This window comes from Dasypus novemcinctus, chromosome 17 (genome assembly GCF_030445035.2).
Source record: "Dasypus novemcinctus isolate mDasNov1 chromosome 17, mDasNov1.1.hap2, whole genome shotgun sequence".
NCBI classification, from domain to species: Eukaryota; Metazoa; Chordata; class Mammalia; order Cingulata; family Dasypodidae; genus Dasypus; species Dasypus novemcinctus.
The window spans coordinates 2425545-2452734 of NC_080689.1; the positions used below are offsets into that span (position 1 = coordinate 2425545).

The window sequence follows — 27190 nt, forward strand, 5'->3', positions numbered from 1 at the left end:
GTCCTCTGGAGACCCGGGCTTGACCTCGTGCGGACGCCAGCAGCCTCGCCTCCGCAGGGCTCAGGCGCCCGGGTGCTGACCGGGTCGTCGGCGCCTCCTCGTGGGGTCAGGTGAGGCCCGAGGCGCAGGCCATCACCCTTCCGGGGTGCCGGGCCGGGCCAGCGCCTGGACACGAGGTGGACGGAAGGGGGACAGGCACGTGGCGGGGGGCGGCCTGGGGAGGGCTCTGGTCGGGAGGACGGACGTCGAGCCAAGGCCCACACTGCGAGGACGGGGTCACCGCGGGCGGGTGACCTCCTGGGTGCCCGGCGACCTCTACCAACCACGTCCCCTCCCGAGGCGGGGGAGCCCCGCAGCCTTGCCTGCCCCCAAGTCGCGACCGAGCTTGAAGGAACTTGGCGAGAACCAGCCAGCCCCGACCAAACAGGGCAAGAGGCAAACAGACGAGAAACCTCCGGAAAACAGGCCCCGTGGAGCCTCCCCGCTTTCCAGTGATTGTCCTCCTAAGAGGACTCTCCAGGCAGCCCCGGTGGGTTCCCCGGAGGGTCTGCACAGCCCGTGAGGCCGCAGCCCCTGACACCTGCTCTGACCCTCGTCGCACCATCTCCTCGTGAGGGAAAAGATGGGGTGGGGGGGGTGCCCGCCACAGCCCATCGGCCCAGAGCACCCCAGGCCCTGGCGCAGGCGTATGGCGGGGCAGGCGCTTGGGAGCCCCAAGCCGCTTGGGGAAGTCACAGGTCCTTGGCAGCAACCGCAAGGGGGGAAGCGCCGGTGGAGGGGCAGGGGGCCGGGCAGCCACGCGCAGTGGAGGCGCAAGGGGCCGGGCAGCCGCGCGGTGGAGGGGCAGGGGCCTGGGCGGCCGTGTGCGGTGGAGGGGCAGGGGGCCCGGGGCAGCCGCGCGGTGGAGGGGCAGGGGCCCGGGGCAGCCCTGCGCGGTGGAGGCGCAGGGGGCCGGGCAGCCGCGCGGTGGAGGGGCAGGGGCCCGGGGCAGCCGCGCGGTGGAGGGGCAGGGGGCCGGGCAGCCGCGCGGTGGAGGGGCAGGGGGCCGGGTAGGCGCGCGGTGGAGGGTCGCCCCGGGAGGAGGCGGGGGGGGGGGAGGAGGCGGGGGTCGGCGCGGGAGAGCAGCAGGAGCGCCTGATTCAAATGAACGGGCAGCCCTGGGTGGGGACACTCTCTTAAAACCCGAGAGTCAGAGAGCGGGTCGGGACCCCCGCAGAGATGACAGGGTTCCCAGAGGTGGGAGCGGCTGGGCCGCGCGAGGAGTGACCGTCACCAGGCGTACAGCAGGGGCTCAAACGGGAAAGGTCGTGCTGTCGCCCCAGAAAAAAGGAAGGAGAAAGGAAGGAAAGGGGAGAGAGGAGGGGGAGGAAGGGAAACCATCCTGGGGTCCAGAAAGTACGCACAGGGCACGGGCGCGGGAGCGTGGTGGCCAGAGCCCCCTGAAGCCCACCGCTTCCCCCGGGGACGCAGACACCCGCGGGGAGCCCACTCCTGGCATTCTTGGGGGGCGGCGACCACCGCGAAACCCCTGCCCACAGGTCCGTGCAGGTGCCCGGGGAGCGCGGCGAGGACGCGGGGGTCCGCCCGCCCAGCCCTGCTCCCCGCCAGCCCCGCAGCGCGTCTCATCCGGGCCGGGTCCCCTGGGGCGCGCCCGCCCTTGGGGTGGCGTCGGCTCCTCCCCCGCCCCGCCCCCATCCCAGGCTCTTAACCCGCGCGCGGGGCCCCGGCCACCGGGTGCGGCGGCGGCAGCGAGCAGCGGAGCCAGCCCGGCCATGGCGCCCGCGGTGGCGTCGGGGGGCCGCGCCCTGCCCAGCGGCCTGGCCGTGCTCACCACCGTGCCCGACCTGCTCTTCCTCCTGGAGTTTGTGAGTGGGTCATGGGCGGGCGGGGCCCCGGAGACCCACCGCGACGCGGGCACCGTCCCCGGGAGTCGGGCGCCCCCCCGCGCCCCGCGGGCCGACCCTGGTGGCGCCCGCCCGTCCCCCGAGCTGCGCCCCGGCCGCCCCCAGCCAGCGCCAGTGCACCGGGCGCCCCCTGGGAGGGTTTTCCTGCATGCGGGGGGGGGAGTCGAGGATGCCGCCGGGCGCGTGGGGCGAGGGCGCGGGCGGGGGTGGGATGTGCGGGACCCGACGCAGGCTCGGAGCTGCGGCCACTTGGACCCGGGGACCCTCAGAGAGGCCAGCACCACCACTGCGTCCCCCCCACGCGGGGCCGGGGGCGGGCGGGGAGTCCGCGGGGCGGCGCCCCCTGACGACCTGCCCGCCGTGCCCGCGGCGCCTCCCGCGTGGCTTCCAGGAAGGGGCTCGGGTCGGGCGGCCGCTGCCCCCAGCCCAGCTCGCCGGGGGCCCTGGCCTGGAAAGAGGCGGTTTGCTCTGCGGGCACAGCCTTGCCCCGTCCTTGCCCCGCCAGGACTGCGCGGGCACAGCTGGGGGAGACCCCCAGGCGCCCGGCTTTACAAACGGGCGGCTCCATGGTGCCCGACTGGAGGTGGGGGCTCCAGAGACAGGGTCTGTGTCCCTGGAGGGTTTGGGGGGGCGGAGAAGAGGGGGCCCCCATTGCCTGGGAGCTGGGGGCTCGGCGGTCTTGGGGCAAACCTGCCTGAATCTGAGGGTTTTAAGTCCTGGGGCAAAGAGGTGACACCTGGAAACCGCCAAGCCCAGCCCTGCCGTGGACAGAGGGGCACCTGGCCAGGTGGGGAGGGGGCTTGCTGGCACCTCGCCACCGAGGCCTTCCAGCGTCCCGGGCTGCCAGGCTGACCCTGGAGCCGTGCCCAGCCGACGGGGCCCCACATGAGCTCCTGCACCCCCTGAGCCTTCTGGAACCTCCCTTCCCCACGCGGCTCACCTGGTGCTTGTTTGTCGGCTCTTCGCCCGCGTTTGCACAAGGTTGGATCCCTGGAACTAAAGCGTGGCATGCCGTGGGCCGAGTACGGGGCGGTGGGCAGTTCTTTCCAGCGCACCGTAGTTTATAAGCGCAGCTTCGTGACCGAGACAGGGCATGGCTGGGGGTGAAATGTGACGGAGCAGATTTTTCAGCAAAAAAAGCAAGGTCTCCCCGGGGCCCCTCTGAGTTGCTGGGCTGCTTTGGGGGCTGCAGAACGAGACACATAAGGGAGGGTTTGCCTCTGGACTTGGGGCTTCTGGGAAAGACCCCCGTGCACAGGTGGGGCCCGTGCGTCCTTCCTGGCAGGAAACGGGGCCACCCACGCCACCGAGGAGGTGCCAGGGCGGCTGTGAGCCCTGAGGAGGCAGGGGCTCCTTCTAGAAGGAACGGCGGCCCTGGCTCGGACATGTCCCTCGACCTGCTCTCGAGGTCCCACCCCACGCACGGAGCCGTGGGTCACCACGGGCGGGCTAACGAAGGCCCGAGGAGGGACCGGCCACACGGAGAGGGTTTGTCACACTACAGAAAAGGGGGCAGGTGGCGCTTTCACAGGCAGCCACGGCGCTGTCGCCCAGCTCGCTCAAACTCAACGTTTGCTTTCCTGTTGAGGAAAAAACTTTACAGATGGCATCTCCCTCATCCCCCGGGACCCCCCAGGCCGGAGGGGAGCCCCCCTCCCTCCTGCATCTGTGCAGGGCGCCGGCGTCGCTGTTTTCTCACTTGGTGAACAGTACCGTCCTGTGCAGGCCCGTCTGCGGCTGGCTCTTCACGCCTCGTACGTTTTGAGACTCTCGGCGTTGGCTCCACGTTCCTCTGTTGGCGGATAGTTTCGCTATTTCCAGTCGGCGGCTTTTGGTTATTGTCAAAACATTCTAGCCGGGCTAGGAGTTTCCTCGGGGCACCCACGGAGGGCCCGACTGGTTCCCAGCTGCTCGCTCAGCTGCTGAGGCCCGGCCACACCCGGGAGGCCCTCGTGGGGCTGGCGAACTTCGGCTCGGGCCCCTCCACAGGCCCCTCCGCAGGCCCCTCCGCAGGCCCCATCTAAGTGCCTTACATCCTAAAGGCCGTCCCCAAGTCGCACCCGCCCCCGGCTCGCGCAGAAGGCCCCTGCTCGCCGCGCTCCCGGGGCGCTGTCGTTTCTGCTAGCCCCCCGCTTCGACGGGCTGGAGTGCTTCTAACTCTGGAGTCAGAGAGGACCCCCCGTCCAGCTGCCCACGCTGCCCCCCACAGCCAGCCCTCGGCCCACCCCTGGGCCGACGGGGACCCTGCCCCGCGGAGCAGGCCGAGGGGGCTCGGGTGGGGCACGGGAGCTTCACCCCGTTTAGCTGGGCCCAGGCCCCCCGGGGAGCCACAGAGGCCCTGCTCCCGTTCCAGGCCGCGGGGTCCCGGCTGCACCCCTGGCACCCCGCCCCCAGCCCAGCACGGCCCCTGGCCTGTGCCCAGCCCCACCCCCGGGGGCCTGCCCCGGGGAGCCCACTTGGGTTTCCTCGTCCCCTCTAAGCCAGGCTCCGTGGCCTCGGGTGCCACAGGGTGCTGACGTGGCTGCTCTGCGCCTCAGCCCTGCCCAAGGCCCCCCCGGTGCCTGGAGAGACCCCGTGGACCCAGTAGGCGGGGAGATCTTCAGCACAGCGGCCCCCTCCCCACCCGGGCCAGAGGGGAGGCCGCTGCAGGGCCCATGTGGACCTGCTGTGCCACAGGCCGGGGGTGCCCCTGCCTGCAAGCACCCCTCGAGAGCTTGGGGGACACACAGGGGGTTCTGATCCCCCTCAGACATCTAATGGGGTGCGGCAGGCAGGGAGGCCACCCCGAGTCGGTTCACAGACATGGGACCCTCTCTGTGGCCAGAGGTGACCAGAGCCTCTTTGTTATTCGAGAAACCAGCAAGTGCTGGGACCGGCCCTGGACTGTCCCCAGGAGCCAAGCGGGCCGCGGGAGGGGCGGGCCGGCAGCGGGGGCCGCTTTCTCTCGGGGTTCACTGAGCAGGGGGGTTCCAGCCTCCTGCCGTGTGAAGACCCCTGGGAGACCCCCTGGTCAGAGCGGGGAGGACGCTGGGAGGGGAGGGGCCCTGCGCGAGGTCTCTGAGCACGGCGCCCACTCCCCCTTTGCGGCAGGGAGGCCAGCCCAGCGCCCTCGGCTTTGTGAGGGGCGGGGGAGAGGGGCGTCCTCGGTGGGCCGGGCCCCCGGGGCCTCCTCCCGGGGACGTGTCCCTGCGTGTCCAGGTGGGGGCTGCCGGCTGCCCCTCCTGCCCGGGGGCCTCCCTGTGCCTGTGGAAGGGCCGGGTCACCTTCCTCCCTCGAGGCTTCAGATGGCTGTCCCTTCGGGCGCTGCTGGCCGGGTTTAAGAAGCAACTTTTCCAGTTTTTCAAGAACCCGAGGCCTGCTTTGACCAGCGCCCGTGACTTGGAGATGCTTTGGGGACAGCCAAGGTGGTGGGGGGCCGGCCAGGCCTCCCGGGTGCCTGGTCCCCGCCGCGCCCCGGCTGCCAGGCCTGCTCCAGGCTCCTCCTCGGTCCCCTCCCGCGTCCCGGGCTGACAGGTGTGGCCGCAGCCCCCCAGCACCCCCAGGCCTCGGCCGACGCTTTGGGGGCCGGACGGGAAGGCACCGTGCGCGGCCGTGGGCAGCCCCTCCGGGAGGCGTGCTGGCGGGACGGCGGCCGGCTCTGCGCAGCCCCGGGAGGGCTTTGAGGGTGGGCGCCAGGACCCATTCCTCGAGGGGAGGGGCTGGGGTGCGGGCACGGGCGCCGCGCTGGCCTGGTGGCGGGGGCTGCCGGCAGGGGGTCAGCTTGAATTCCGCCCTCTCACCTGAGCCTGGCTCCTCGGGCATCGCTCCCGAGCCGGGAGGCAGGGGCCGGGGGTCAGAGGTCGCTGGTGGGGCCCCCGCGGCTGTGCTGCGCGGTCCGTCCCCGGGGCAGCGTCCCAGTTTCAGGCTGTTCCCGAGACCAAGCCCCAAATTCTCTGAAGGGGGAGCTTTGGCCCCTGGCTCAGGGGGCCACCACGCCCGCCCATCCTCGCTCACGTTCCACCCACCGGCGGGACAGGAGGGAAACCTCCGGCAGCGCCTCCCCGTCACTGTGTGTGCGCAAAGAGGGCGCCAGCCCGCAGCCCTGGGCCTCCCTGCAGCGCCCCGACGCCTGCTGGACTCTCAGGAACCAGAGAGGCCAGAGGGGGCTGGAGGAGGCCCCTGGGCCGGCCTCGGCAGAAGCCCCCCGAGGGCTCAGGGTGGGCTTTCAGGGGTGGGCACCCCAGGAAAGGGCAAGCGGGGAGGGACGGAGGTGGGGCCGGGCCTGCCAGCGGGAGCGGGCCCCCCGGACCGAGGGCGTCCCGTGCCGTCCCCAGCTTGTCCTCACTGCACCCCTGGGTTACCCTCCAGGAAGGACAGGCCAGTGGGGAAGCGCGGTCCAGCGGGGAGGGTGGGGGAGGCAGCCCGCCGCCCCAGCCGTGCCCCCGGCCCCCTGGCCGGCCCGTCTCCTAGCGACGTTAACCTGGGCCGGTGGTCGGGCTGCCCCCCCTCCCCGGAGGGCTCTGACTGGGCCGGCGCCCACCAGCTGCGGGGCCGGGCGGCCTCAGTTTCCACATCGTCAGGGTCGCAGGAGGACGAGGACAGCGTCCCTGCTCAGCAGCTCCCGGGCAACCACTGTTCATTTACTAACAACTCAAGCACCTGTCCTGACAGCAGCTGGCCAGGTGCTCACGGGGGGTGCCAGGAGGGGGGGCCGGGGGCCCCTCCCCGCCTCTCGCCTGGCGGGCCCTCCTCCTGAGCCACACTCCGGGGGTGCCTGTGAGCGGCAGGGGCCGAGTGAGATTCGGGGCACGCCCGCGGCCAGGCCGGCCGGTGCGACACAGGCCCCCTTGCGAGGGCCTTCCCGGGGGCTCTTCTCTCCCGGGGGCGCCCGACAGGTGGCCGGGGCAGGAGGGGCCGCCCGCCTGCCTGCTGCCCCTTCCTGGGCCTCTCTCCGCACTGCCCCGTGAGCCTGATGGGCGCTGTGAGCTGCGTGTGGTCAGCCGCCGCGCCTGCCCCGGCCCGGGAACCCTCAGCAGGTGACCGTCATCTGTGCCAGGGTGTCGCCGGGCCAAGGAGGGGGCAGCTTCCGGCACCAAGGTGCGCCCCTCCCCGCCGCTCTGCGTCAAGCCGGGCCCCTGCTCGGGTTTTGGGGTCTGGGGGCTGGGGGCAGGGACCCATCCAGCTTTCTGTGGTCGTCGTGTAAAACCGGGCACACAGGGCTCCCTCTGCTCCGCCCGTGGGGGGCGGCGAGTGGTGGCCGGGGGCGCTGCGCCCGCAAGAGCGTGTCCTCAGGCGTAACCGCCCCTGTGGCGTGGCCCCTCGCACACGTAGGAGCTGGGGGCGAGGCTGCCCTGTGAGGGCGCGGCCCCCGGGCTCAGGCCTTCCCTAAGGGCCCTGCCGCGGAGACGCCACAAGAGAGGAACAGCCTGAGGGCGGGAAGCCGGACGCCGGCAGAGCCGAGAGAGGCAGAGGCCGAAGAGGCTGCCACGGCAGGGCGAGGGCCGCACAGCCCAGGGCCAGGCAGCGCCGGCGGCCGCCCCAGACGCCAGCACGCTCGGCACCGCAACACTACAGCCGCCCTGGCCTCGATGCCGCAGCACGCCCTGGCCTCGACGCTGCAGCACGGCCCGCCTCGGCACCACGAGCCAGCAAGCGCTCGTTTGAGCCACTCCATGGCACGATCTCTGCTTCAGCAGCCGGGAAACTGAGGCGGGGTGTGAGGAGGGGCCCTTAGGAGGAGGTGGGAGGGCGGGGCCGCGCCCCCGTCCGGCAGGCGGGCCCGAGCCCCCACCTCCACCCCCCACCCCGGCGCTCAGCTCAGGCCCTGGGACCCCCGGGAAGCGCCTTCTCGCCGCCCGCCTGTTTGCCCCCGGCGCTGACCCCTCGCGACTCCCGCCCACGCACGCTGTGTTTTTCCGGCCCCGGCCACGCCCACCTGGTGGAGGGTTTCCCGATTCCGTCCTTTCCGGGTGGCTTCCCCGGCCTTTCTCGGGAGCCTCCTGGTTTCTGTTTATCCTGCCGGGGAAGCAGCGGGCACAGGCGTGGCGGCAGAACTTTCCATCCGCACGGGCGCGCAGCGAGGCCCCTGCTTCGCGGCGCTCAGGGGACTGTGCCCTCGTTCAAGGACGAGGGACCGTCCTCTGCCCGTGAGGGACCCCAGGCCGGCGGCCGAGGGCTGCAGCCACCGGGGCCGCCTGCTCCGCGCTCTGGGAGGCCAGTCCCTTCCCTCTCCTCAGACTCAAGGCCCCGAGGCTGGGTCTGCCCTTCAGATTAGGAACACGCATCTGTGCCAGCCGGGGCAGGGGCCGGAGGACGCTCCCTGACGACCAGGGGCAGGGGGCAGGGCAGCTGCGCAGGCGAGTCGGGGGCTGCACGTCCGGCGCCGGCCCTGGGAGCAGCCTGGGGGTCCCTGAGAACTGTCTGTCCCGCCGGCGGCAGGGGGGGCCCCGCTACAGCCTCTTCTGATCTGCCCCCCCCAAGTAGGTGACCCCAAACCCTTGCCGCAGCCGCCCACGCTCAGCCACGGGGAGCGCCCCCTGCCCCTCTCGCAGGGACGCCTCTTGAGTCCACGCAGCCCTCGGGCTGTGCGGAGACCCCCTTCCCCGGGGCAGCGGCGCTCGTGGGGTGGCCGCCCCCGCAGGGGCGCCTGACGGGCGGCCCGGCGCCTGCTGGGGCTCCGGCAGCGCCTCTCCTCTTCCTTCCTGGGGAGGAGGTTTTCACCCACGCGCGCAAAGCGGGGGAAGACTCAGCCCTGGCGCCCGGCCGGGGTCCTGCACAGCTCAGGACCCCGGGGCCCACTCCTGTCCGTGTCCGGCCGTTCCCTGGAGCGCTGGGGGCTCCAGGGCCCGGCACACCCAGGGGTGTCTGTGGAAGGCTGCGTGGGAGCCCTTGGGGGTCACCCCTCGACACGCTGTTGGAAGAGTCTTGTGTAGACGCCTCCACGTTAACGGGGCCCCGGGAAAATACCCCAACCATTGGAGACAACCCCCTGCACTGGCCTCGGCAGCGCAGCGAAGCCTTGGGCCACGTGGACAAAGAGCGTGTCGGCCGCACGGGGCGCGGGGTTGCCACATGGGGCTCCAGCCCGCGCCCCGTCCTCGCGCTCCACCGAGGCCCGGGGTTCGAAGGGCGCGTCTCATGTTCATTTCGTCCATCTGCACAGTCAGGCAGGTTTTTCTCAACTCCTGGTTTCCAGGAGAGGGTGGGATTTTCTCTTTTTGACGTGTTCGAGGTTATCTGTCACTCTGGGTCCCCTGAGGGGTGGGCGCTGCCGCCGTGGCTGATTTCTGGAGGAGGGAACCCCCTTTCCCGGGAGCCGAGCCGGTGGCCCCGGCTGGGAGCTAAGCCCGTGGCTCTGCCGGCAGGAGGACCCGCCGCTCCCGGTGGGCACAAGCGCCCCAGCCCCTGGGGATTTTTTCACTAAAACCTTTGGAGCGGGGACGGAGGGGAGCCCTAAGTCCTGGGGACGTCCTGGGTCAGTTTTGTACTTTCCAGGGCGGGCGGCGCTAAGACGTGGCTCTATTCCTGCTCCACTGACGAGTGGGTGCCAGGGGGTCGGGCCCAGGGCCCACCCCAACCCCTGCCGCGGGTGGCAGGCTCGGGGGACACGCAAGGGCCAGTTAGACTCGTGCTCAGGGCAAGACAGACGTGGAAGTGTGGGGGGAGGGAGGGGAGGAGAGAGGGGAGGGGAGGGGAGAGGGGGAGGGAGGAGCATAGAGGAGGGGGAGGGGAGGGGAGGGAAGAAGGGAGGGGAGAAGAGGGGAGGGCAGGGGAGAGGGGAGGGAGGGCAGGGCAGGGGAGGGCGCTCTCGGGTGCTTTGCCCGGGCCGGGCAGGACCGGCCAGGATGCCGGGCCCCTCTGGAGAGCCGGGCGGGCGCGGGAGTGGCCGCAGCCTCTGCTCGGCCTGGGTCCCGGGACCCTGCGCGGTGACCGCAGGCAGAGGCCTGGGCGAAGGCCCCGCCCCTTGCTCGCAGGCCCGCGCCCCTGCAGGTGAGTCAGCCCCTGGCACGAGCCCCGGCCGGTGGTTTTTAAAGATTTCCTGGGTGACGGTCAGGGTGGAGGAGCTGCAGCCCCACCCACTTGCCCCCGGGCCTCTCCGCCCCTGCGCTCTGGGGTCCCCCGGCCCAGGGGCCGTGGAGGGGCCCTGCAGGCGCACCCCCTCTGGGACCGGCTCAGCTGGTGACCAGCGTTTCAAAACGACTCCCTCGGGCGCCTCCGCCTGGAGCCGGGAGCCACCTCGAATCTTCTTTCCAAGGGACACGCTGACCCCTCCCCTACCGACCAGCTCTTGGCAAATATTTGGGCGCTGTGGGCTTATCACCGGGTGTGGTCTGCGCTGGCCCCCGCCGGCGCCCACTGTGCACTTAGCAGGTGGAGCGGGACCAGCCCTGACCCTGCGCCCACAGCCCCCTCGCCCCCCCACGCCCCAGCCCTGCCCCGGCCCCCTGCCCCCACCTCGTGCCTCCCGACGCCTCGGTGGCTTTGGCGTCCTCCAGCCTGATGCACACACGCCTTCTGGCCGGTTAACCGCGGGGGCCGGCGACCCCCTGCCCCGCAATTAGCTGCTGGAGGCTGGGTGGTGCCGGGGCCGGAGGCGTACCTGCCACCCCAGGCCGGTCAGCCCCAGCAGCCGGGAGCAGGGCGGCACCTGTGAACGCCCCTCGGGCGCGGATGCCGGGCTGACCTGGGGCGACAGAGCCTGCTCCGAGCGACGGGGCCCGTCCAGCCCACGTGCCAGCCAGCGCAGCCCGGTGGCTTCTGCCCTGGGGCCCTCATGACAGCCCCCGGGCTGGGGCCAAGGGCCCCAAAGGAAGGACCCGGCCCCGGGTGAGGCCGGCCGAGGCTGGACTGTGCCCGGGGCGCCGTCCGACTGGGGCCAGCTTGCCTTTGCGCTCGCCGTGTCCCCCACCAGTGGCTCTGCAGCCGCCCTTCTCTCCTGGGCCCTTCTCTCCTGGGCACGTCTGGGGGCGGGAGGGCTACAAGCGAGACCCCTGCCCACCTCCTGGGAGCACGTTCCCTCGTGTCCAGTGATTTGGTCTGCCCTGAGGATGTCGGGGCGTTTCAGGAGCGGACCTGGTGGCGTCCCCTGTGAGGCGGGCAGTGGTGGACGGCCCCAGGCCCCCAGGGACGAGCCCTGCATCAGCGTGCCCAAGTGGTGGGGGCGCCCCTCAAAGTCCTTTTAAAGACGGTGTCTCCCCATCGCAGATCAGCGAGGCCGAGGGCAAGCGTCGTTCCTCGCGGGCCCATTGGCGCCGTGGTGCGCCAGGCACGAGGCAGGCCTGGGTCTGCCGAGGGGGGCGGGGGCTTGGCTCTCAAGCCAGCTGGGCAAGGGTTCTCAGCAGCGACTCCTGGAGCCTGCGTGAAAATGCGCATGTGCGCGTGTGTGCGAGGGGCAGGGAGGGCGGGGGGCGAGCGTTTTCCCACAGCTGGGCCACCCCTTCAGATTGGTAAAAGCACGCACGCGGGAAGCGGATGCGGCTCGAGCAGCTGGGCTCCCGTCTACTGTATGGGAGGTCCAGGGCTCGATGCCCAGGGCCTCCTGGTGAGGGCAAGCTGGCCTGTGCAGTGAGCTGGCCCACGGGGAGGGCCGGCCCACAAGGAGTGCTGGCCCATGCAGAGAGCTGGCGCACGTGGAAAGCTGGCGCAGCAAGATGACGCAACAAAAAAGAGACCCAGAGAACTCAGGAGCTGAGGTAGAGCGAGAGAACAGTTGCCTCTCTCCCACTCTGGAAGGTCCCAGGATCAGTTCCCAGAGCCGCTTAATGAGATACAACAGACACAGAAGAACACACAGCAAATGGACACAGAGAGCTGACAACAGGGGGAACGGGGCGGGGGGTGAGAAATAAATCTTAAAATTAAAAAAAGCACACAAGTGGAGAGGCCAGCTCAGAGCCCCTTTTCCCTCCGCGCCAGGGGCAGGAAGCTCAGTGCAGAGCAGGGCCTCTCCGCCCAGGCGCAGGCCGGGGACATAGCTCCCCTGCGCCTCCAGCGTCTCTTGCTGCCCCATCCTCCCGTCCCTAGTTTCTCCTGTTGAACACGTATCTGGCGGCCCTCGTGGAAGCACGGTGGAACCCACCTGCGTGCCCATCGGTCAGGCCTCAGCTGCGGCCCCCGACGCGGTCACGGGCCGAGGCCCCGCGGGAGCTCCGCCGCGACAAGCTGGTGGTCCCAGGGGAAACCGCGGGTTTGGCTTCCTGGAGCCGGGTGCTTGCCAAGGACCTTGCAGGCTCCTCCCTGGCCCCCCGCCCTGCGCACAGGGCCCTGGTGGAGGAAAAGACCTCGCGGCGTGTGGCGCTCGCCGAAGCCGGTCAACAGCGCTGAGCGCCAGCCTGCGAGCAGAGCCGGGGCTGGCCGGGCCGCGGGGACCAGCGGACACTAACTGCCTTTTCTTGTCTGTTTCTAATCGACTTGACCCGCCGGGCCCTTTCCCAGCCCTTTCTCAGTCCCATATCTAATCCCAGAAAGTTCCTGAATTCAATTCAGAAACCTGCTCGCAAAGACCCAGGGACTGAAAAGATTTTCAACAGGAGCTGAGGAGGACGAGCGTCAGGATGCACCGTCAAGTGGAAAGAAGGAAGGCGCAGAATTCGGTCAGAGGGCCGCCACTGGTGTAGAAAAACGAAACCCAGCGCCCAGTGGGTGCAGGGGTCCTCTCTGCGGCGATGGCAGTTTCGGTGATTGAAGTTGGTGAGGGCGGCACGAGACTGTGAGAGTGTGATGCTGTGTGCGTCTCCACCATTAAAAACCTCTTCAGCAAGCAAGGGGGAGACACGCTGGTACCCCAACAAACTCCTAACACGTCCAGGAGGAGAAACCGGCAGCCCAGGAGCCAGGGGTGAGAGGAGACCTGCTTTTCTCTGGACAAGCTTTTGCCACTAACTGTTTCTAATGAATTAAAATTACTTAAAAGATTAATTAAAAAGAAAATTTGAGAGCAGAAAGATAAAGTCACAGCATTTAAATTCCCCCTGGGAGGAGGGAGAGGTGACCCCAAAGTTGGGTCAGACCTCAGACCCCATCCGCCCGCCCCACCCCCTTGGGCGCTGCCCGCCCCGAGCCCTTGCCTTGCCCAGACCCCGGTGGGCGCCGAGGTGCCAGGGGGGCTGGCAGAACCCCTGGCCCATGGGGACTCTGGCCGCAGCCTCCTCCTACGCCCGCAAAGCCACAGGGCGCCAATGTCGGGTGCCACTGTTGTCCCCACGGCTTAGCCCTGGACCCTCTGCACGGCTCTCCCCAGGGTGCCCCCTGTGTCCTGGACCCCCCACCTGCTGGCCTGGGCACCCTTGGGGCGAGGCCGTTCCTGGGGGCCCCTGGGCATTAGCACACGTGGCTGGTCCATGGTCAGCGTTTGGTGGCTGCCAGCCGAGGCCCTCAGGAGACCCAAGTAGAATGCCAGAGGACAGTCCTAGCCGGGTCCTGACCGCAAGCCACCGCGGAGGCCACAGGGCCAGTAACGGTGAGCTGCCACGGACACCATGGGCCAGCGGCCAAGAGCCATCGTGGAGGCCACAGGCCAGCGACCACGAGCCACCACGGAGGCTACAGGCCAGCGACCATGCACCACCACGGAGGCCACATGTCAGCGACGAACCACCACGGAGGCCACAGGCCAGCGACCACGAGCCACCGCGGAGGCCACATGTCAGCGACGAGCCACCACTGAGGCCACAGGCCAGTGGAGCAACACCACAGACCAGGCCACGAGAGCCCCTGCTCGGGTGCCCGGTCCAGCACCGCCGAGCTTTGCTGCGACTGCGTGTGGGGCCGCCCCCAACAGCGCCATCACCGCCGTAGGCAGAAGCGAGGTCGCCGGGCGCTGGCCTCCGCTGCCCTTCTGGGGCCCCAGCACAGGCCCTGCAGGCGCCCGCCCACGCCGAGCCCTCTCGCTTAGTGAGCAGGCAGGGCGTGGGGACTCCGTGGCGCCGTGCCCCCCGGCCGCCCACGAGCATCGTGGCCTCGTCCCCGCGTGGGGTTCCGGGGCGCTGCGCCCTCTGGGCCCCGTGCAGCCCAAGCCCGTGCCTTTGGGGTCTGTGCCGTCACCCACCCAGTCCTGAGGCTGCGGCCGGTTTGCCGCCCGCCAGGCGCTGACCAGCTGGGCGGGCCTTGCGTTTCCCACACCACAGTGAGCACAACAGACCCCCCCCCGTGGCCAGGGAAGCCCCCCGAGGAGCTCCCCGGCTGCACAGGTCGTGCTTGCGCTGAGGGCCGAGGCGTGAGTGGAGCAGGAAACCTGACTCGGCGCGGGCCCCTTGGGCGGGCAGGGGTGGCCAGGCAGGGGGCCAGGAGGGCTGTCCCGGGCCCTGCGTGGCCCGTTGCACCGATGTGCCCACGCTGCCGTCTCTCCCGTGGCGCACTCTCGCGTCCCTGTCCGTGTCCTGGTCAGCCAACGGCGTACCCGTGCCCGTCAGTGCCCGCGACAAAGGCCGAGCAGCCGGCTGGGCTGTCTTTGTTTTAGGATGTACGGGAGATTGAACCCAGGACCTTGTACGCGGGAAGTAGGAGCTCAACCACTGAGCTACAGCCACTGCCCAAGGAGAGTCGGGTTTTTCTTTCCATTTATTAGGAGGTCCCTGGGATTGAACCTGGGACCTGTTATGGGAAGCAGGCGCTCAGCACCGAGCTGCACCACTTCCCTTACCCGTCGGGAGGAAACCCACGCGCACGTCCCACCCGGCGGCAGGCTAAGGGTTTTGCCCCGTCTTCTTTTTCTTAAGATTTATTATTTATTCCTCCCCCTGCGCCCCCGTCATCTGCTCTCTGTGTCCACTCGCCGCGTGTTCTCCTGGGTCTGTTGTTATCTCATTGCGTGGCTCTGGGAACCGATCCTGGGACCTTCCGGAGTGGGAGAGAGGCGATTACTCTCTTGTGCCACCTCAGCTCCCCGTCCGGCGTCTTCTAAGGTGTGAGGGGGCCCTGGCCCCCCGCCCGCCCTTGGGCGACCCGCTGTGGAGGGAGCCGCTGGCCGGGGTGCCGCAGCCTGGCTCAAGAGGCGCCGCCGGGCCTTGACCAACCAGATCCTTCCCTGCTGCTTCCCCGACGCTGCTCAGGGCACCCCTGTGAGGTCAGCAGGTGGGAACGGGTGCCGGAGGGGGCCCAGTCCCACGTGCGTCCACGCCGCACAAGACGCAGGGCTGAGGGTGTCCACAGCCCCAGGAGGCGCACCCGGGAAGCCGGCGCCGGCCGCGCCCACCATAGAGAGCTCAGGTACAGAGCAGACCCCCGCGCAGCGGCTCTGGGGGGGTGCGGTGGGGGGAGGCCCAGGAAAGCCCGACTCGGCGCGACCCCCTCAGTCGGCAGCGGGCTGTGGCCCGGAAGGCTCCGGCTGCCCGCCCTGGCGTCGCCTGGGCGCCCCTGGACCTCCCGGGCGCGTCCCCAGGGCCCAGCCTGGACCCCCCCGCTGCCCCGCGGCCGCCGGCGCCCCCCTATGCCTGGGACCCTCGGGGTCCAGTCCTTCAAAGATGCCAGCGGCAGAGAGTGGCTGAGGTCCTTCTCCAAACGAAGATGACAGCGTCCGTGGCTGTTTCCATTTCCTAAAGGAAAGGCCATTGAAATACCAAAAAGTTAGGGGGCAGAGGTGGCTCCGAGGTTGAGCGCCGGCTTCCCACGCGCATGGTCCCAGGTTCAATCGCCAGCCCCAGCACCTAAAAAAAACAAAACTAAATAAACAGGAAGGACATGATCCCAGAGTAAAGGACTGCCCTGCCAATGCTAACATCAGAGGACACAAACCCCGTCCTGGGGCGCTTCGCGGCTTAACGGCTGTGAGCCTCGGTTTCCCCATCTGGCAAGTGGGCCGATAGCACCGAGTCCTAGGGGCTGTTGCGAGGCTCGCCCACATCGTGCCTGTAAGGCGCGCGGGATGGCGCCGGGGCAGGGCACCGTCCTCGCCTGGCCGCCGGCCCCTCCGCGCGCCCGAGGCCACCCCACGCCCTGTCCCCGCAGGTCTTCGGGGGCCTCGTGTGGATCCTTGTGGCCTCGTCCCTCGTGCCGCTCGCCCTGGCCCAGGGCTGGGTCATGTTCGTCTCCGTCTTCTGCTTCATCACCACCACCTCCTTGCTCGTCCTCTACGTGGCCGGCGCCCACGGCGGGGAGGCCTCCTGGGTCACCCTGGTGAGTCCAGCCCTGCAGACGCCCCCGCGCCCGGGGAGCGGCCGGACCTTCCGTCCTGAGCTGCGACCTCCCGGGGCTCCCTGCGGCGGGGTCCCCAGAGCCGAGGGGGGCGGCCGGGGCTGGCCTGGGCCTCGGGCCCTTCCAGCAGTTTCCAGAGCTGAGACAGGCACGCCCGGCCCCCGCCAGGACCCCGAGCAGGCCGGCCACTAAAGCGCAGGCGCCCCCTCCTCCAGGGAGCAGAGACCCCTCCCCGCTGCAGTCCCCGCGGCCCCAGAACCAGAAAAATAAAGCCCGGCTGAGCCCCGTGGGTTAGACAGCGGCGGGGAGCAGAGCACGGGGCGGGGGGCGGTGATGGGGGTGACGGCGGGGGGGTGATGGGGGTGGTGGGGGTGGTGGGGGGGGTGATGGGGTTTGATGGGGGGGTGATGGGGGGGTGATGGGGGTGATGAGGTGGGGGGGGTGACGGCGGGAAGGGGTGATGGGGGTGATGGGGGTGGTGGGGGTGATGGGGGTGATGGCCGGGAGGGGTGATGGGAGTGGTGGGGGGTGATGGGGGTGGTGGGGGTGGTGGGGGGGTGACAGGGTGACGGCCGGCTGGCAGGGGTCTCAGTGGTGGTGGAGGCTGGCGCGGGCCCCCAGCTGGTCGGCCTGTGCTGTCGCCGGGCCCTTCGGGGACCCCGGGGTTTGGCCCCTGGGTCACGGCGGCCCCCGCGTCTCTGCCTGCAGGACGCCGCCTACCACTGCGCGGCCGCCCTCTTTTACCTCAGCGCCTCCGTCCTGGAGGCCCTGGCCACCATCTCCATGCAGGAGGGCTTCACCTACCGGCAGTACCACGAGAACATCGCCGCCGTGGTGAGCGCGCCCAGCGGCCCTCGCGCCCCCACGCAACCCCACACGCCCCACGGGTCCCCATGCGCCCCCACGGGTCCCCACGTGCCCCCACGGGTCCCCACGCGCCCTCACGGGTCCCTACGCGCCCTCACGGGTCCCCACGTGCCCCTATGCGCCCCCACGCATCCCCATGAGCCCTCACGTGTGCCCACATACCCCCACACATGCCCACTCGCTCCCATGCACCCCATGCGCCCCCACACACCCCCACACACCCCCATGAGTCCCCACATGTGCCCACATACCCCCACACACTCCCACACGCCCCCACGTGCACCCCCGCACGCCCATGCGCCCCCACACATCCCCACGCCTCCGCCTGTAGACGAGGCCGCCCGGGTCCCTGGCGCCCCCTCAGCGCCAGTGGCGGGTTTCCGAGCGGTGCGCGAGCACTCTGCATGGAGCGCTCTCTCCCGCGGGGCCCCCAGGAGGGCCCGTGCCGCCTCTACCTCCAGCTCCGCGCTGCCTGCCTCTGAGCACCATTTAGGGGCTTCCACCCGGCGCCCTCTCTGGCTGGCATCTCTGCCGTGGGGGGCTCCAGCCTGTGGCCAGGGTGCACGCGGGGGCGCCCCTCGCTGCCCTGCAGTGTCCTCGGCCCCCTGGCCCCGTGTGGCTCGGTTGAGTTGGGGTTGGTATTCGGGCCCAGAGCCCAGGGGCTGGGGCCGGGACTGTGGACCCCCAGAGGGGCAACGCAGGGCCCAGGAGCCACGCCCTCCCGCCCAGGACACGCGGTGCCCCTGCCCCCGTCCCGGGCCCACCCCCTAGCCCTGCCCCTGGAGGCGAAGGGCCGCCTCTAGCCCCCGGGAGTCCTGGGTCCAGGGTGCGTCCTCACGCCCCGGCTGCGCCCGGCCCCTGCAAACTGCGTCCTGAGTGCACTCGGAAACAAGTCCCTGCCGCTGTCCCCAAGGGCTCTGAGCTGAGGCGGGTCCTGCCAAGGCCTGGCCAGGCGGGGGTCCCAGGCCATCCCCTAATCACGCCCGGGGCGCAGGGGCTTTGCGTGCCGGCACACTCAGGGACTGCTGGCCGTGCGTGGCAGGGACTCACGCTCCCCCGGGTGAGCTCCTGGACCGGGTTACTCAGTAACTAGGCTCCAGCAGGGGGTGGGGTCCCCGCGGGCGGGGGCGCAGCGGCAGCTGCTATTTACGGGCATTTTCAGGAGGCACGGAGGCATGACCGTCCGGCACGCCGCATGGGCTGGAAACTGCTGACCCCAGCCCAGGTCACAGGCAGGTGCAGCCCGGGGCTCAGGGCATCGACGCCCAGTGGACAGAGCGAGTCAGGGGGCCCTGCCACCAGGGCGCCCTCCGAGGCCATCCCCTCTGCCGCCCGCTCTCCTGCCAGGCCTCGGAAATGCAGAGGCCCAGGATGAAATCCTGGCAGGGCCCTGGGGCCGTCCAGGGAAGCCTCCCGGCCCTCTCCTCTTCGCTGAGGCCCTGGCACCGCGGCCGCTGCGCTGGGCCTTACAGGGGTGGAGGGAAGCCTTCCTTGGGGCGCTTTCCTTGGGGCCTTCGAGGGCCTCTGTGACGGCCGTCCCTTCTGCCGCAGGTGTTCTCCTTCGTGGCCACTCTGCTCTACGTGCTGCACGCAGTCTTGTCCCTCATCCGGTGGAAGTCCTCGTGAACGGCCGCGCGCTGCGCCGACGGGCCCTGCTGCCGGCGTGGAGCTGCCCAGACGCCCCGCCGCGGGGAGGGCAGGGCCCCCGGGGCTCCGTCTCCTCCCACAGAGCCCCGGGGGTCTGGCCCGGCATACCCTCCTGCAGCACTGTCTTTCTGGGGTCCCTCCTGTCGGTGGGCGCGGTGGCGGGGTGGGAAGGGGGACCTGTCCTCTGAGAGACCCCTGAACAGAGGTCCCGCGGGGCCCGGCGTCGGCGCTCGAGACCCGGCCACTGGCGTTTTCCACGGCCCCTCGGGGCGCCCGCCTCGGGGCTGCGTGTCTTCCCGGAATCCCCACGTCACGGGCCTGAAGCGCAGGCGTCTGCGGTGGCCGGGGGAGCCTCTGGAAAACTCACTTCATAAAATGCCTTGTGTCCAGCGGTCTCGTGGGCTGTTTTTTGCGTTTTGTTTTAATTCCCCAGGGCCAGTGCACGTGCTCTGCGCCCTCCCCGGCCCAGCACGTCCCCCCGGCGCCGGCCTGCATCCCCGCCTCTGAAACGCTCAAACGGCACGGCCAGGGCCAAGGGCACGCGGGGCCCCAGGGGGGCCGGTCCAGCAGCCTCTGCACGCGGCAGCGGCGCCTCCTCCGCCAAGCGCCTTGCATTTCCGACCCCAGCGGCCTGTGCGTGGTGAGAGCCCGCCGCAACGGCCCCTGCCAGGGCGGGCACGAGCCCCCTCCCCGCGTCAAGCCGGGCGCTCTGGAGCCCGTGGCCCTGGTTTCCGCTCCGTGGCGTGGACGGGAGATGTGTCAGAACCTGCTGGGGCCACCCCGCGTCAGAGGAGCGTGGAAGGAGATGCCCAGCGTGCGTCCTGCTGCGCGGCGGGCGCTGGGCTGGGCGAGAGAGGGCGCCCGGGGTCGGGAGTCCGAGGCCAGCTCCCCGCCGTGCCGCGCCTTCACCCCTGGCGTCCGTCGGGGACACTCCAACGTGGGCACCGGGCAGGGGCTTCAGGACTGGGCAGCGCCAGCCCCACAGGCGTGTGGGCAGCGGCCGGGCAACCTCCCACGGGGGCGACGCAGAGGAAGGAAGACCTGGGGGTGGGGGAACTGACATTTCACCCCTTCTCCCACCTGGTCGGGTCGCAGCGGCGAATTCGGGGGTCCCTTGTTGTCAAGGATAACTGGTACCCAAAAAGGCCGCTGCTGGTGAATGCACTTCAAGCAGTCGAAAGTTCATAGCCGGGGAGCGGGCATAGAGCAGGGGTTGAGCGCCCGCCTCCCTAGTACGAGGTCCTGTGTTCGAGTCCCAGTACCCTAAAAAAATTCATAGCCAATGATGAGCAAAAGTCTTGGTTGGATTTAAGCTTGGAAAACCAAACTACTAATCAAGGATTGAAAGGAAATACGTCACATAGTTAACCAAATTTGCAGTCGTCTTGATTGAAGGAAGCTTCACTTTTTCAACAAAACTGCAGGAAGTTGAGCCAACAATGTGAAGCTGAAAGGCTCGCTGTGGGCCCCACCAGGAAAAAACACAAAAAAACAGATTTGGAGGGTGCCGAGCCCAGAGCTCGCCCTGCCTCCCACCCCACCCGTCCCCGTGTCCCCAGCGGGGCTCTCCTGACCCGGAACTACAAAGCCGACCCCACAGGCCTGCCCTGAGCGCCGGCCTCTCACCCGGCAGGTTAGGGCACCTCCTCCCCCGTCCGCGGCGGAGCCCTCGCCCGTGGGGACTTCCCACACTGGCCTGGGTGCCCCCACGGCTTCCCCGATCCTCCAGAGGGTCAGCCGAGCCCCCCAGGACGGCTCGAGGCTCTGCGACGTTCCTTGTTCTCTCCAAGGAAACTTGCAGCCGTCTTTTCCTGTTTTCTCCTTTTCCAGTTGCGCTTCGGTCCCGCCATAAAATCCGTCTCGCTCAGAGGCTCTGCAGGTGATTTTCTGGGGCCTGAGCCCTCCGGCCGCTGCCCATAGGCCCCTGGTCCCTCGAGCCTGGGGGTGGCATCTGCCCGGTTCCCCTCACCTGTGCCCTGGGCCTCGGGCACGCCCTGGTCCACCCCGGGACGTGGGACGTCCCTAGAAGCTGCTGCTCAGGACCCTGCCCGGGCCAAAGGTCAGCAGCCCCGACCCCAAAAGCGCAGCGGCCACACCGTGTGACCGTCACACCTGCCGTGTGCGGAGCCCTGGCCTCTGCGCGCCCTGCACACACACCCGCGCGCACAGCCTCCTGGCAGCTCCCGCAGCCCTGGAGCCCCAGGCCTGTCCCCCCGGGTCTGTCCCCAGCACCTCAGAGAGCGACAGCGAGGGCGGAGGGTCCGCGGGCGGGAGGGACCAGGCGCCTGGGACCACCCAAGCACCAGCAGCGCCCGTGGCAGGCCACGGGGCCACGTCCAGGGCCTGGACTCGGCGTCTTCCCTGCCTCCGACCCTGAGGTCCAGACGCCGCTCACCGGAGCCGAGGCCCAGCTAGTGCGGGGAGGAGGGCGGCCAGCGGGCCTTCAGCCCCGGGATGGCGGGCGCAGCCTTCGGGGGGCCCGAGGGGGTGAGGGGGCCGCGAGGGCGGGACGTGGCCGAGAGCCAAAGCCTGCAGAGCCGACCCCGCCGCGGCCTCCACTGCACGACGCCACCCCATGCCAACTTCCCCATGGCCTCCACCCTGCACTGTCCACCTTTGGCCTCCACCCTCAGCCTCCACCCTCAGCCTCCACCCCACGACGCCACCCCATAGCCTCCACCCTCAGCCTCCGCCCCACGCCATCGACCCCCAGACATGGGCCGGCCAGGGAAGGCCCCTCCCTCCTGCCTCTCCCGAGGGGCTGGAGGCACCGACCGGGCCTTGTGGTCTCTGCGAGGGGCCGTGGCCTGGGGCTGCCCACGCTGCTGGGCCATGGTACCCCACAGGCTCCCAGTGCCCGGCAAGGTGCCTGGCGCGCAGGGGGCAGGGCTCGGGCGGGTGGGCGGTGGAGCCGAGGGTCAGAGCCTCGACCCCTATGCCCGCTCCCCCGTCCCCCAGCTCAGGACACGGGGCCAGGGCTTGCACCGGGAGGCTGGGCAGGGCCCGCGGGGGGCGCGGGGAGCTGTGGGGCCAGCTTGGAGGTCAGTGTCCCCTCCTGCCCCCGCGGCCCCTGCGGCCCCCGCGGCTCCCGGGCTCCCGTCACTGTGCACAGGGGAGAGGCGGCACGGAGGGGCGGCCCTGCCTGGAGGGGAGGGGGCTCCGCCCCACGCAGCGCCCACCCCCGGGGACCCCGCCCCGCGGCTCGGGCGAGAGCAAGGGCCGAGGCCGCACAAGGGCCCGCTGTTCCCGGCCACAATGGGCCTTTCAGGGCACAAAGCGCCTCTGCAGCGCGCGCGGGCGTCGCCGCCGTTCCCGGGCCGACTGGAAGCGCAGATTTGAAGGAGCGCAGATTTAAAGGGGCTCTCCTGGGCCGAGGTCGCGGGGGCGCCGTGTGCCCCCCGCAGGCTCCCCCCGCTGCCCCGGAGCTCCGCGGCGAGGCCTCCCCTGCCAGGCTTCCTGCCGCCGGCCCGGAGCCCCCCAGGAGGCGAGCTGCGGGGGACACGGGAGCAGAGGTCACCCCGCGCCCGGGGGCTTCGGCGCGGTGCTTCTGCACTTAACCCTCGAGCCCACCTCACGTGGTGGTGCCACTTAGATGACGCGTCTGGGCACAGAGAGGTTAAGTGATTTACTGAAGGTCACAGAGCAAGGAGGTGCGGGGCCCAGGCCCAGCGGCCTCGCCCAGAGCCCCCGTGACTGGCGGTCAGGCACCACGACCCTGGGGGCAGGGGTCACAGATGCCAAGCCACCCAGCACTGACCACAATGCACAGCTCACTCACTGCCCCCCCGAGCCCTGCCCCGTCTGCCGCCCCCGCCCCCTCCTCGCACACCCCTTCCTGGAGGGACGGGCTCCTGCCCTGGCGCTGCCGCGTGGGGGGCTCTCCCAGGCACAGGAAGGGGGGTCTCGGCACCCTGGAGACGAGGCTGCAGCCCGGCCCCGTGAGCGCGGCAGGGGCCCCGGGTGGGCCGGGGGTGGGAAACGACACGCTGTGGTTCGGGGTCAGCGCGGCGGGGGCGCCGGGGGCCCTCCGCCCAGCCTCGGGGGGTGGCGGGGCCCAAGGAGTGGCCCAGGAGGCTCCATGCGCACCAGCGCAGCTCTCGGGGCGGGGTCGAGGGCAGCAGGGCCCTGGAGGGGTCTGGGGTCTGTGACCCGGGCAGGGGGTCTCTGCTCACCTGCGACAGCTGTGCTCGTCCACCGAGCACGTCCCGAAGTTCTGCCAGAGCCCTGGATCGACACTTGGGCTTTTCCTCACAGAACTGAGCGCTCTCCCGGCCAAGGCCCGGCTTCGAGCGGCCCACGGGCAAGCCCAGCGCCAGTGCCCCGCAAGGAGGCCCAGAAGGCAGAGGAGTCCACGGACGAGGAGCCTGAGGCCCTGGAGGACAGAGAAGTCCACAGATGAAGAGCCTGAGGCCTCAGAAACCAGAGAAGTCCACAAGTTAGACCCACCAGAGCCCAGAGTCTCCGCAGGGCGGCACCCAGCCCGCTGCCCCGTCTCCTGCCCCCTAGCAACGCCCTGCTTTCTGCCACCTGGGCAGGAGCAAGAGGCAGCCGAGCCAGCGCAGCCGCCCCGAAGGCGAGCGGGTGGCGACCACAGGCCGCGCCCTGGGGCCCTCCGTTTCTGGGGTGGGGTCGTGCTGTGGACCCCAGAGGACGCACGTCCTCCCAGTGGCTGGACTGGGGCACGGCGGCGGCGCAGTGCGGGGCGCAGGGGACCCGTCCCCTCCCGGGAGCCGCTGCTCCAGGCAGCAGGGAGGGAGCCGGCGGCGGCGAGCTGGTCGGACGGCACGTTCCACAGGCCTGTCACCTCCCAAGTCTGGGCCACGGCCCCCGGGACCCCTCAGGAACGCGCATGAGCCGGGCACCCGCCGAGCTCCTGGAGGGCCAGAGGCGCCCGAATGGCCAGCCACCCAGCGCCCGCCGGCCGCGGCCCTCGCGACCCCAGCGTCCTTGCCTGTGGGCACAGCCCTGCTGTCATGGAGGGCCAGGGGCCTCTGGCCACACGGGGCAGGAGGTGGGGGGCTGGGGGTGGAGAAAGCTGGCCCGTGGTCCCCCGCCCGCCCCTCACCCTCCCGAGTTAAACCCGAGGGCTAGCCCAGGCCGGCGCGTGTTGTCACGGTGATGGGCGGAAAGAGTTCCACCTGCTTCCAGGGGCTCGTGGGGGCCAGGACGCTGCGGTCGGGGCGGAGGCCGACGGGCACGGGCCTGCCCGCTGCTGCCCGCCCGAGGCCTCCCTCTCACGGCGATCGCTTCTCCTGCCGCGCTGGGAGATCGAATCCCCGGGGCCGGAGCCCCCAGCTCTGCGGAAGCAGGACGCGCTCCCGCCTCTCCTAGCACGTCCACTCCTCGGCCAGATCCGACGGCCGTGAGGAAACCGGGGCTGCCAGGTGCCCGGTGGCAGGGGCAGGCGCCAGGAACGAGGGAGGGTTAGACCACGAGGGCCCCGTCCTGCTCCCGCCACCCCGCGGGCAGGTGTGGGCTGGGGCGCCCCGTCAGCGCACGCGCAGGCCAGGGAGAGGCGCCACCTGCCTTCTCTCCGCCGATCCCAGTGCCACCGGCCCCCCGGCTGCACAGTTGGCGCATCCGGCCGATGCCGGCCTTTGCCAACCTCAGCAGGGCTGCAGCCGGCAGTGTGGCTCCATCCGCGGCCCGAGTCCCTACTGGCCACGCCCTCTCACAGGTGCACAGACTTACCTGATGCAAAAAAAAAAAACAGCCCATCGGAGGCACGGGCCCAGGGCCCCCTCCCTTCCTGGGCCCCTCCTCCCGCCCCGTCTTATCCCCTCATGCCCTCACCTGCCCAGGTCACTGCCCTCCCACACCCCAGCACCCTCACGCCATGCCCTGCCCGTCCTCGGTGGCTCTGCCGCGCGTCTGCCCACGTCTGCCTGCAGGAGCCTCCACCGGCAACGCCGCACGCGCCAGGGGCCTCGCCTCCGCCCCCGTGGCTTCAGCCCCAGTGTCTTGTCCGGCTCCTCTCTGCAGTCTCCAGCTCCCCGTTGAGAGCCTCGCGCTGTCCACTCGTGGTTTTCCTGAGTTCTTCCCCGTGTTTTCTTTCCTTAATCTGCTCCCGCATGCTGAGCATCATTTTTAAAGTCTTCGTCCAGGATGAGTCCAAAGTCAGGCTGTCTTCGCTGACAGTCTCCAGTTATTCACCTTGTTCCTCTGGACGGGCCGTCATGTCTTGTTCCTGTGTTTGTCTTGTGATCTTTCATTTTATTTTAAATATTTTAATAAAGTGTTAACTCCCTGTGCCCTCTGTTCCTTAAGTTTGTGTCCAGCTGGTGCTATGATAGAGACTTCCTTAAGTGCCAGGAGCTAACAAAAATGAAGAAATGCATGCAAAAACCACCGTTCACAGTCTTTGCAAATGCCTTCCTTTGACTGCTGCTCCCCTTCGGAGCTGAGCCCCCCTGCAAGACCAGCCGAGGACAGCGAGGGCAGGCTCCTCTCCGTCTCTTCTGAGCCTGAGTCTCGTCCCAGGCTTGTGCTTGCTCGTGGCCTTAGGAACCTCCCGTTCGTAGGAATTCAAATGCCCCCTACATCCTGTGAAATAGCCCCCCCAGGCCTCACTGCGTGCCTGAAAGCCGGCCGTCCCCTGCCGGGGCCACGCTGATTAACCGCTTCACACGCTGCTGAGCTGTGCTTGAGCTGCTGCTGCCCGCAGGCCGAGCTCTGGGGGGCGAGCCGGAGAGGCGCCTCCTGGTTCAGTCCTCCAGGCTGCTGCTGCCATGCAGGCACCCGGCGTGGGCACAGGTGGCTCTGCTCCCTCGGGAACAGGGCAGGCCCCACAGTGGGAGCGCAGGCTGGCTCCACGCCGCGCCGGGGGGGGGATCTGGGGAGGAGCCAGACAGGGCACCAGGAGAGTTTTCCAGCGTTTCGAAAGGTGTCCATTCTTGGTTTGGCACTCCCCCAGGTACCACCCTTAGCTGTTTCCCGGAGTTGAGAGAATATGGCTCTATCGGGTTTTTCTAGTTGTTCAAAGGTTCTGGGGGAGGACGGCACCCTGGAGCATCTTACGCCACATCTTGGTTGACAGAAAGTCTTGCTATAGGCTTATTGCTTTTCATAAAGGACACCAGTCTTTAGTTCAGTTGTCACGCAATGTCCTTGTCTAGCTTTGGTGTTAGGGTAATGCTGGCCCCAAAGAGTGAGTTGGGAATTTCCCTCCTCTTCTATTTTCCGAAGGAGTTTGCATAGGATGGGCATTATTTTCATCTTAAGTGTTTGGTGGAATTCATCGGTGAAGCCATCTGACCTGGAGCTTCCTTGAGGGTCAGCTCCTGTTTCAAGTGGGGTCTGAAAGCTGCTTAGAAGCTCCAAGTCCAAGGGTGGCTTATTTGGGGGTGCTGTTGGGGTTCGGATGGGCTGGTTGGTGAAGAACTCTAAATCTTTCTCCTTGGCTGGTCAGATCCAGCAGCCCGTGTTTCCCAGAGGCCCCTGGGTTCAGGGGCGTTGGTCCAGACTCAGAGGTCCCCACGTTCACAGAGTGGGTGGGGCTGGGGGCTGCAGGGGGCTGGGAGGCTCAATTTCATTCCCTGGCATCTCACTCCTTCTTGGACAGATTTTATTTTTTTTTTTTAAGATTTATTTATTTATCTATTTTACCCCTTCCCCTCCTCCCACCCTCCTGTTTTTGGCTGTCTGTGTTGTCTTCTCTTTTTTTCTCTCCTCTGGGATTCCCTGGGATTCGATCCTGGAGACTCCTGAGGTGGAGAGAGTTTCCGCCAATTGCGCCAACTCAGTTTCTGGTCTCTGCTGCACTTCACCTTGACTTCTCCCCTTGTCTCTCTTTCTGATGCGTCGTCATCTTGTTGTGCGACTCACTTGCACGGGGCACTGCTCACCACGCGGGCACTTGCGCAGGCACTGGCTCACCATGTGACTCACTTGCGCAGGCACTGGCTCACCGCGCCGGGCACTTGCACGGGCACTGGCTCACCACGTGGGCACTTGCACGGGCACTGGCTCACCACGTGGGCACTTGCGCGGGCACTGGCTCACCACGTGGGCACTTGCGCGGGCACTGGCTCACCACGTGGGCACTTGGCGCGGGCACTGGCTCACCGCACAGGCACTGGCTCGCTTCATGGGCACTTGTCTTGCCACGCAGGCACACTTTCTCTTCTTTTTCGCCAGGAGACCCCAGGGATGGAACCTGGGTCCTCCCATATAGTGGGCGGAAGCTCCATCTCTTGAGCACATCCGCTTCCCTAGGGCCCTTTTCAGCCCCACCTCTAGAGCGACCTGGTGTCAACAACTCCCGAGCCTTTTGAGAATTCTGGTTCTAGCCTGGGTTGGTCCCAGGCTCTTGCTACTGCATCCTCAGGCTTGTTTTTCCCCAGTCTGAAAACTACTTACGTTCCTCCATCTGATTTCCAGCTTCCAAAATTTCGTTGCTTCTGTCTCCCAGTGTTCTTGTCCTCGTAGCCTTTTATAAACTACCTTTACCGCCTTTTCAGCATGTTTTCAAGAAGGCACTAAAATAGACATGTTCAATTTACCATTTACCCTCCCCCAAAGAACACCTTTTTATTTGCTATCCACTGCAATCTGGTTTCTGATTCTGTTACCCCACAATCTGACCTAGAAAATACCTTGTCAATTAGAACACCGATTGTCCTGCAGAGTGGTGATTATTATTAAAATAGTACGTGTCAGATGTA

General features: G+C 68.8%; 1 protein-coding gene across 1 annotated transcript; it reads left to right on the forward strand.

Moving 5' to 3' along the window:
• The first annotated feature begins 1728 nt into the window (after positions 1 to 1728).
• Positions 1729 to 18916, forward strand: MAL (mal, T cell differentiation protein). The gene is made up of 4 exons (XM_058278086.2): positions 1729 to 1865; positions 15828 to 15995; positions 16722 to 16847; positions 18432 to 18916. Exons 1-4 carry the CDS (start codon positions 1773 to 1775, stop codon positions 18504 to 18506), a joined length of 462 nt encoding a protein of 153 aa, XP_058134069.1. The 5' UTR covers positions 1729 to 1772; the 3' UTR covers positions 18507 to 18916.
• Positions 18917 to 27190: the final 8274 nt, after the last annotated feature.

Coding starts and splice junctions, on each gene's coding strand:
- MAL (XM_058278086.2), top strand. CDS start 1,773: ATGGCGCCCGCGGTGGCGTCGGGGGGCCGCGCCCTGCCCAGCGGCCTG. Junction 15,996..16,721: donor AGGCCTCCTGGGTCACCCTG/GTGAGTCCAGCC, acceptor CTCTGCCTGCAG/GACGCCGCCTACCACTGCGC. Junction 16,848..18,431: donor ACGAGAACATCGCCGCCGTG/GTGAGCGCGCCC, acceptor CTTCTGCCGCAG/GTGTTCTCCTTCGTGGCCAC.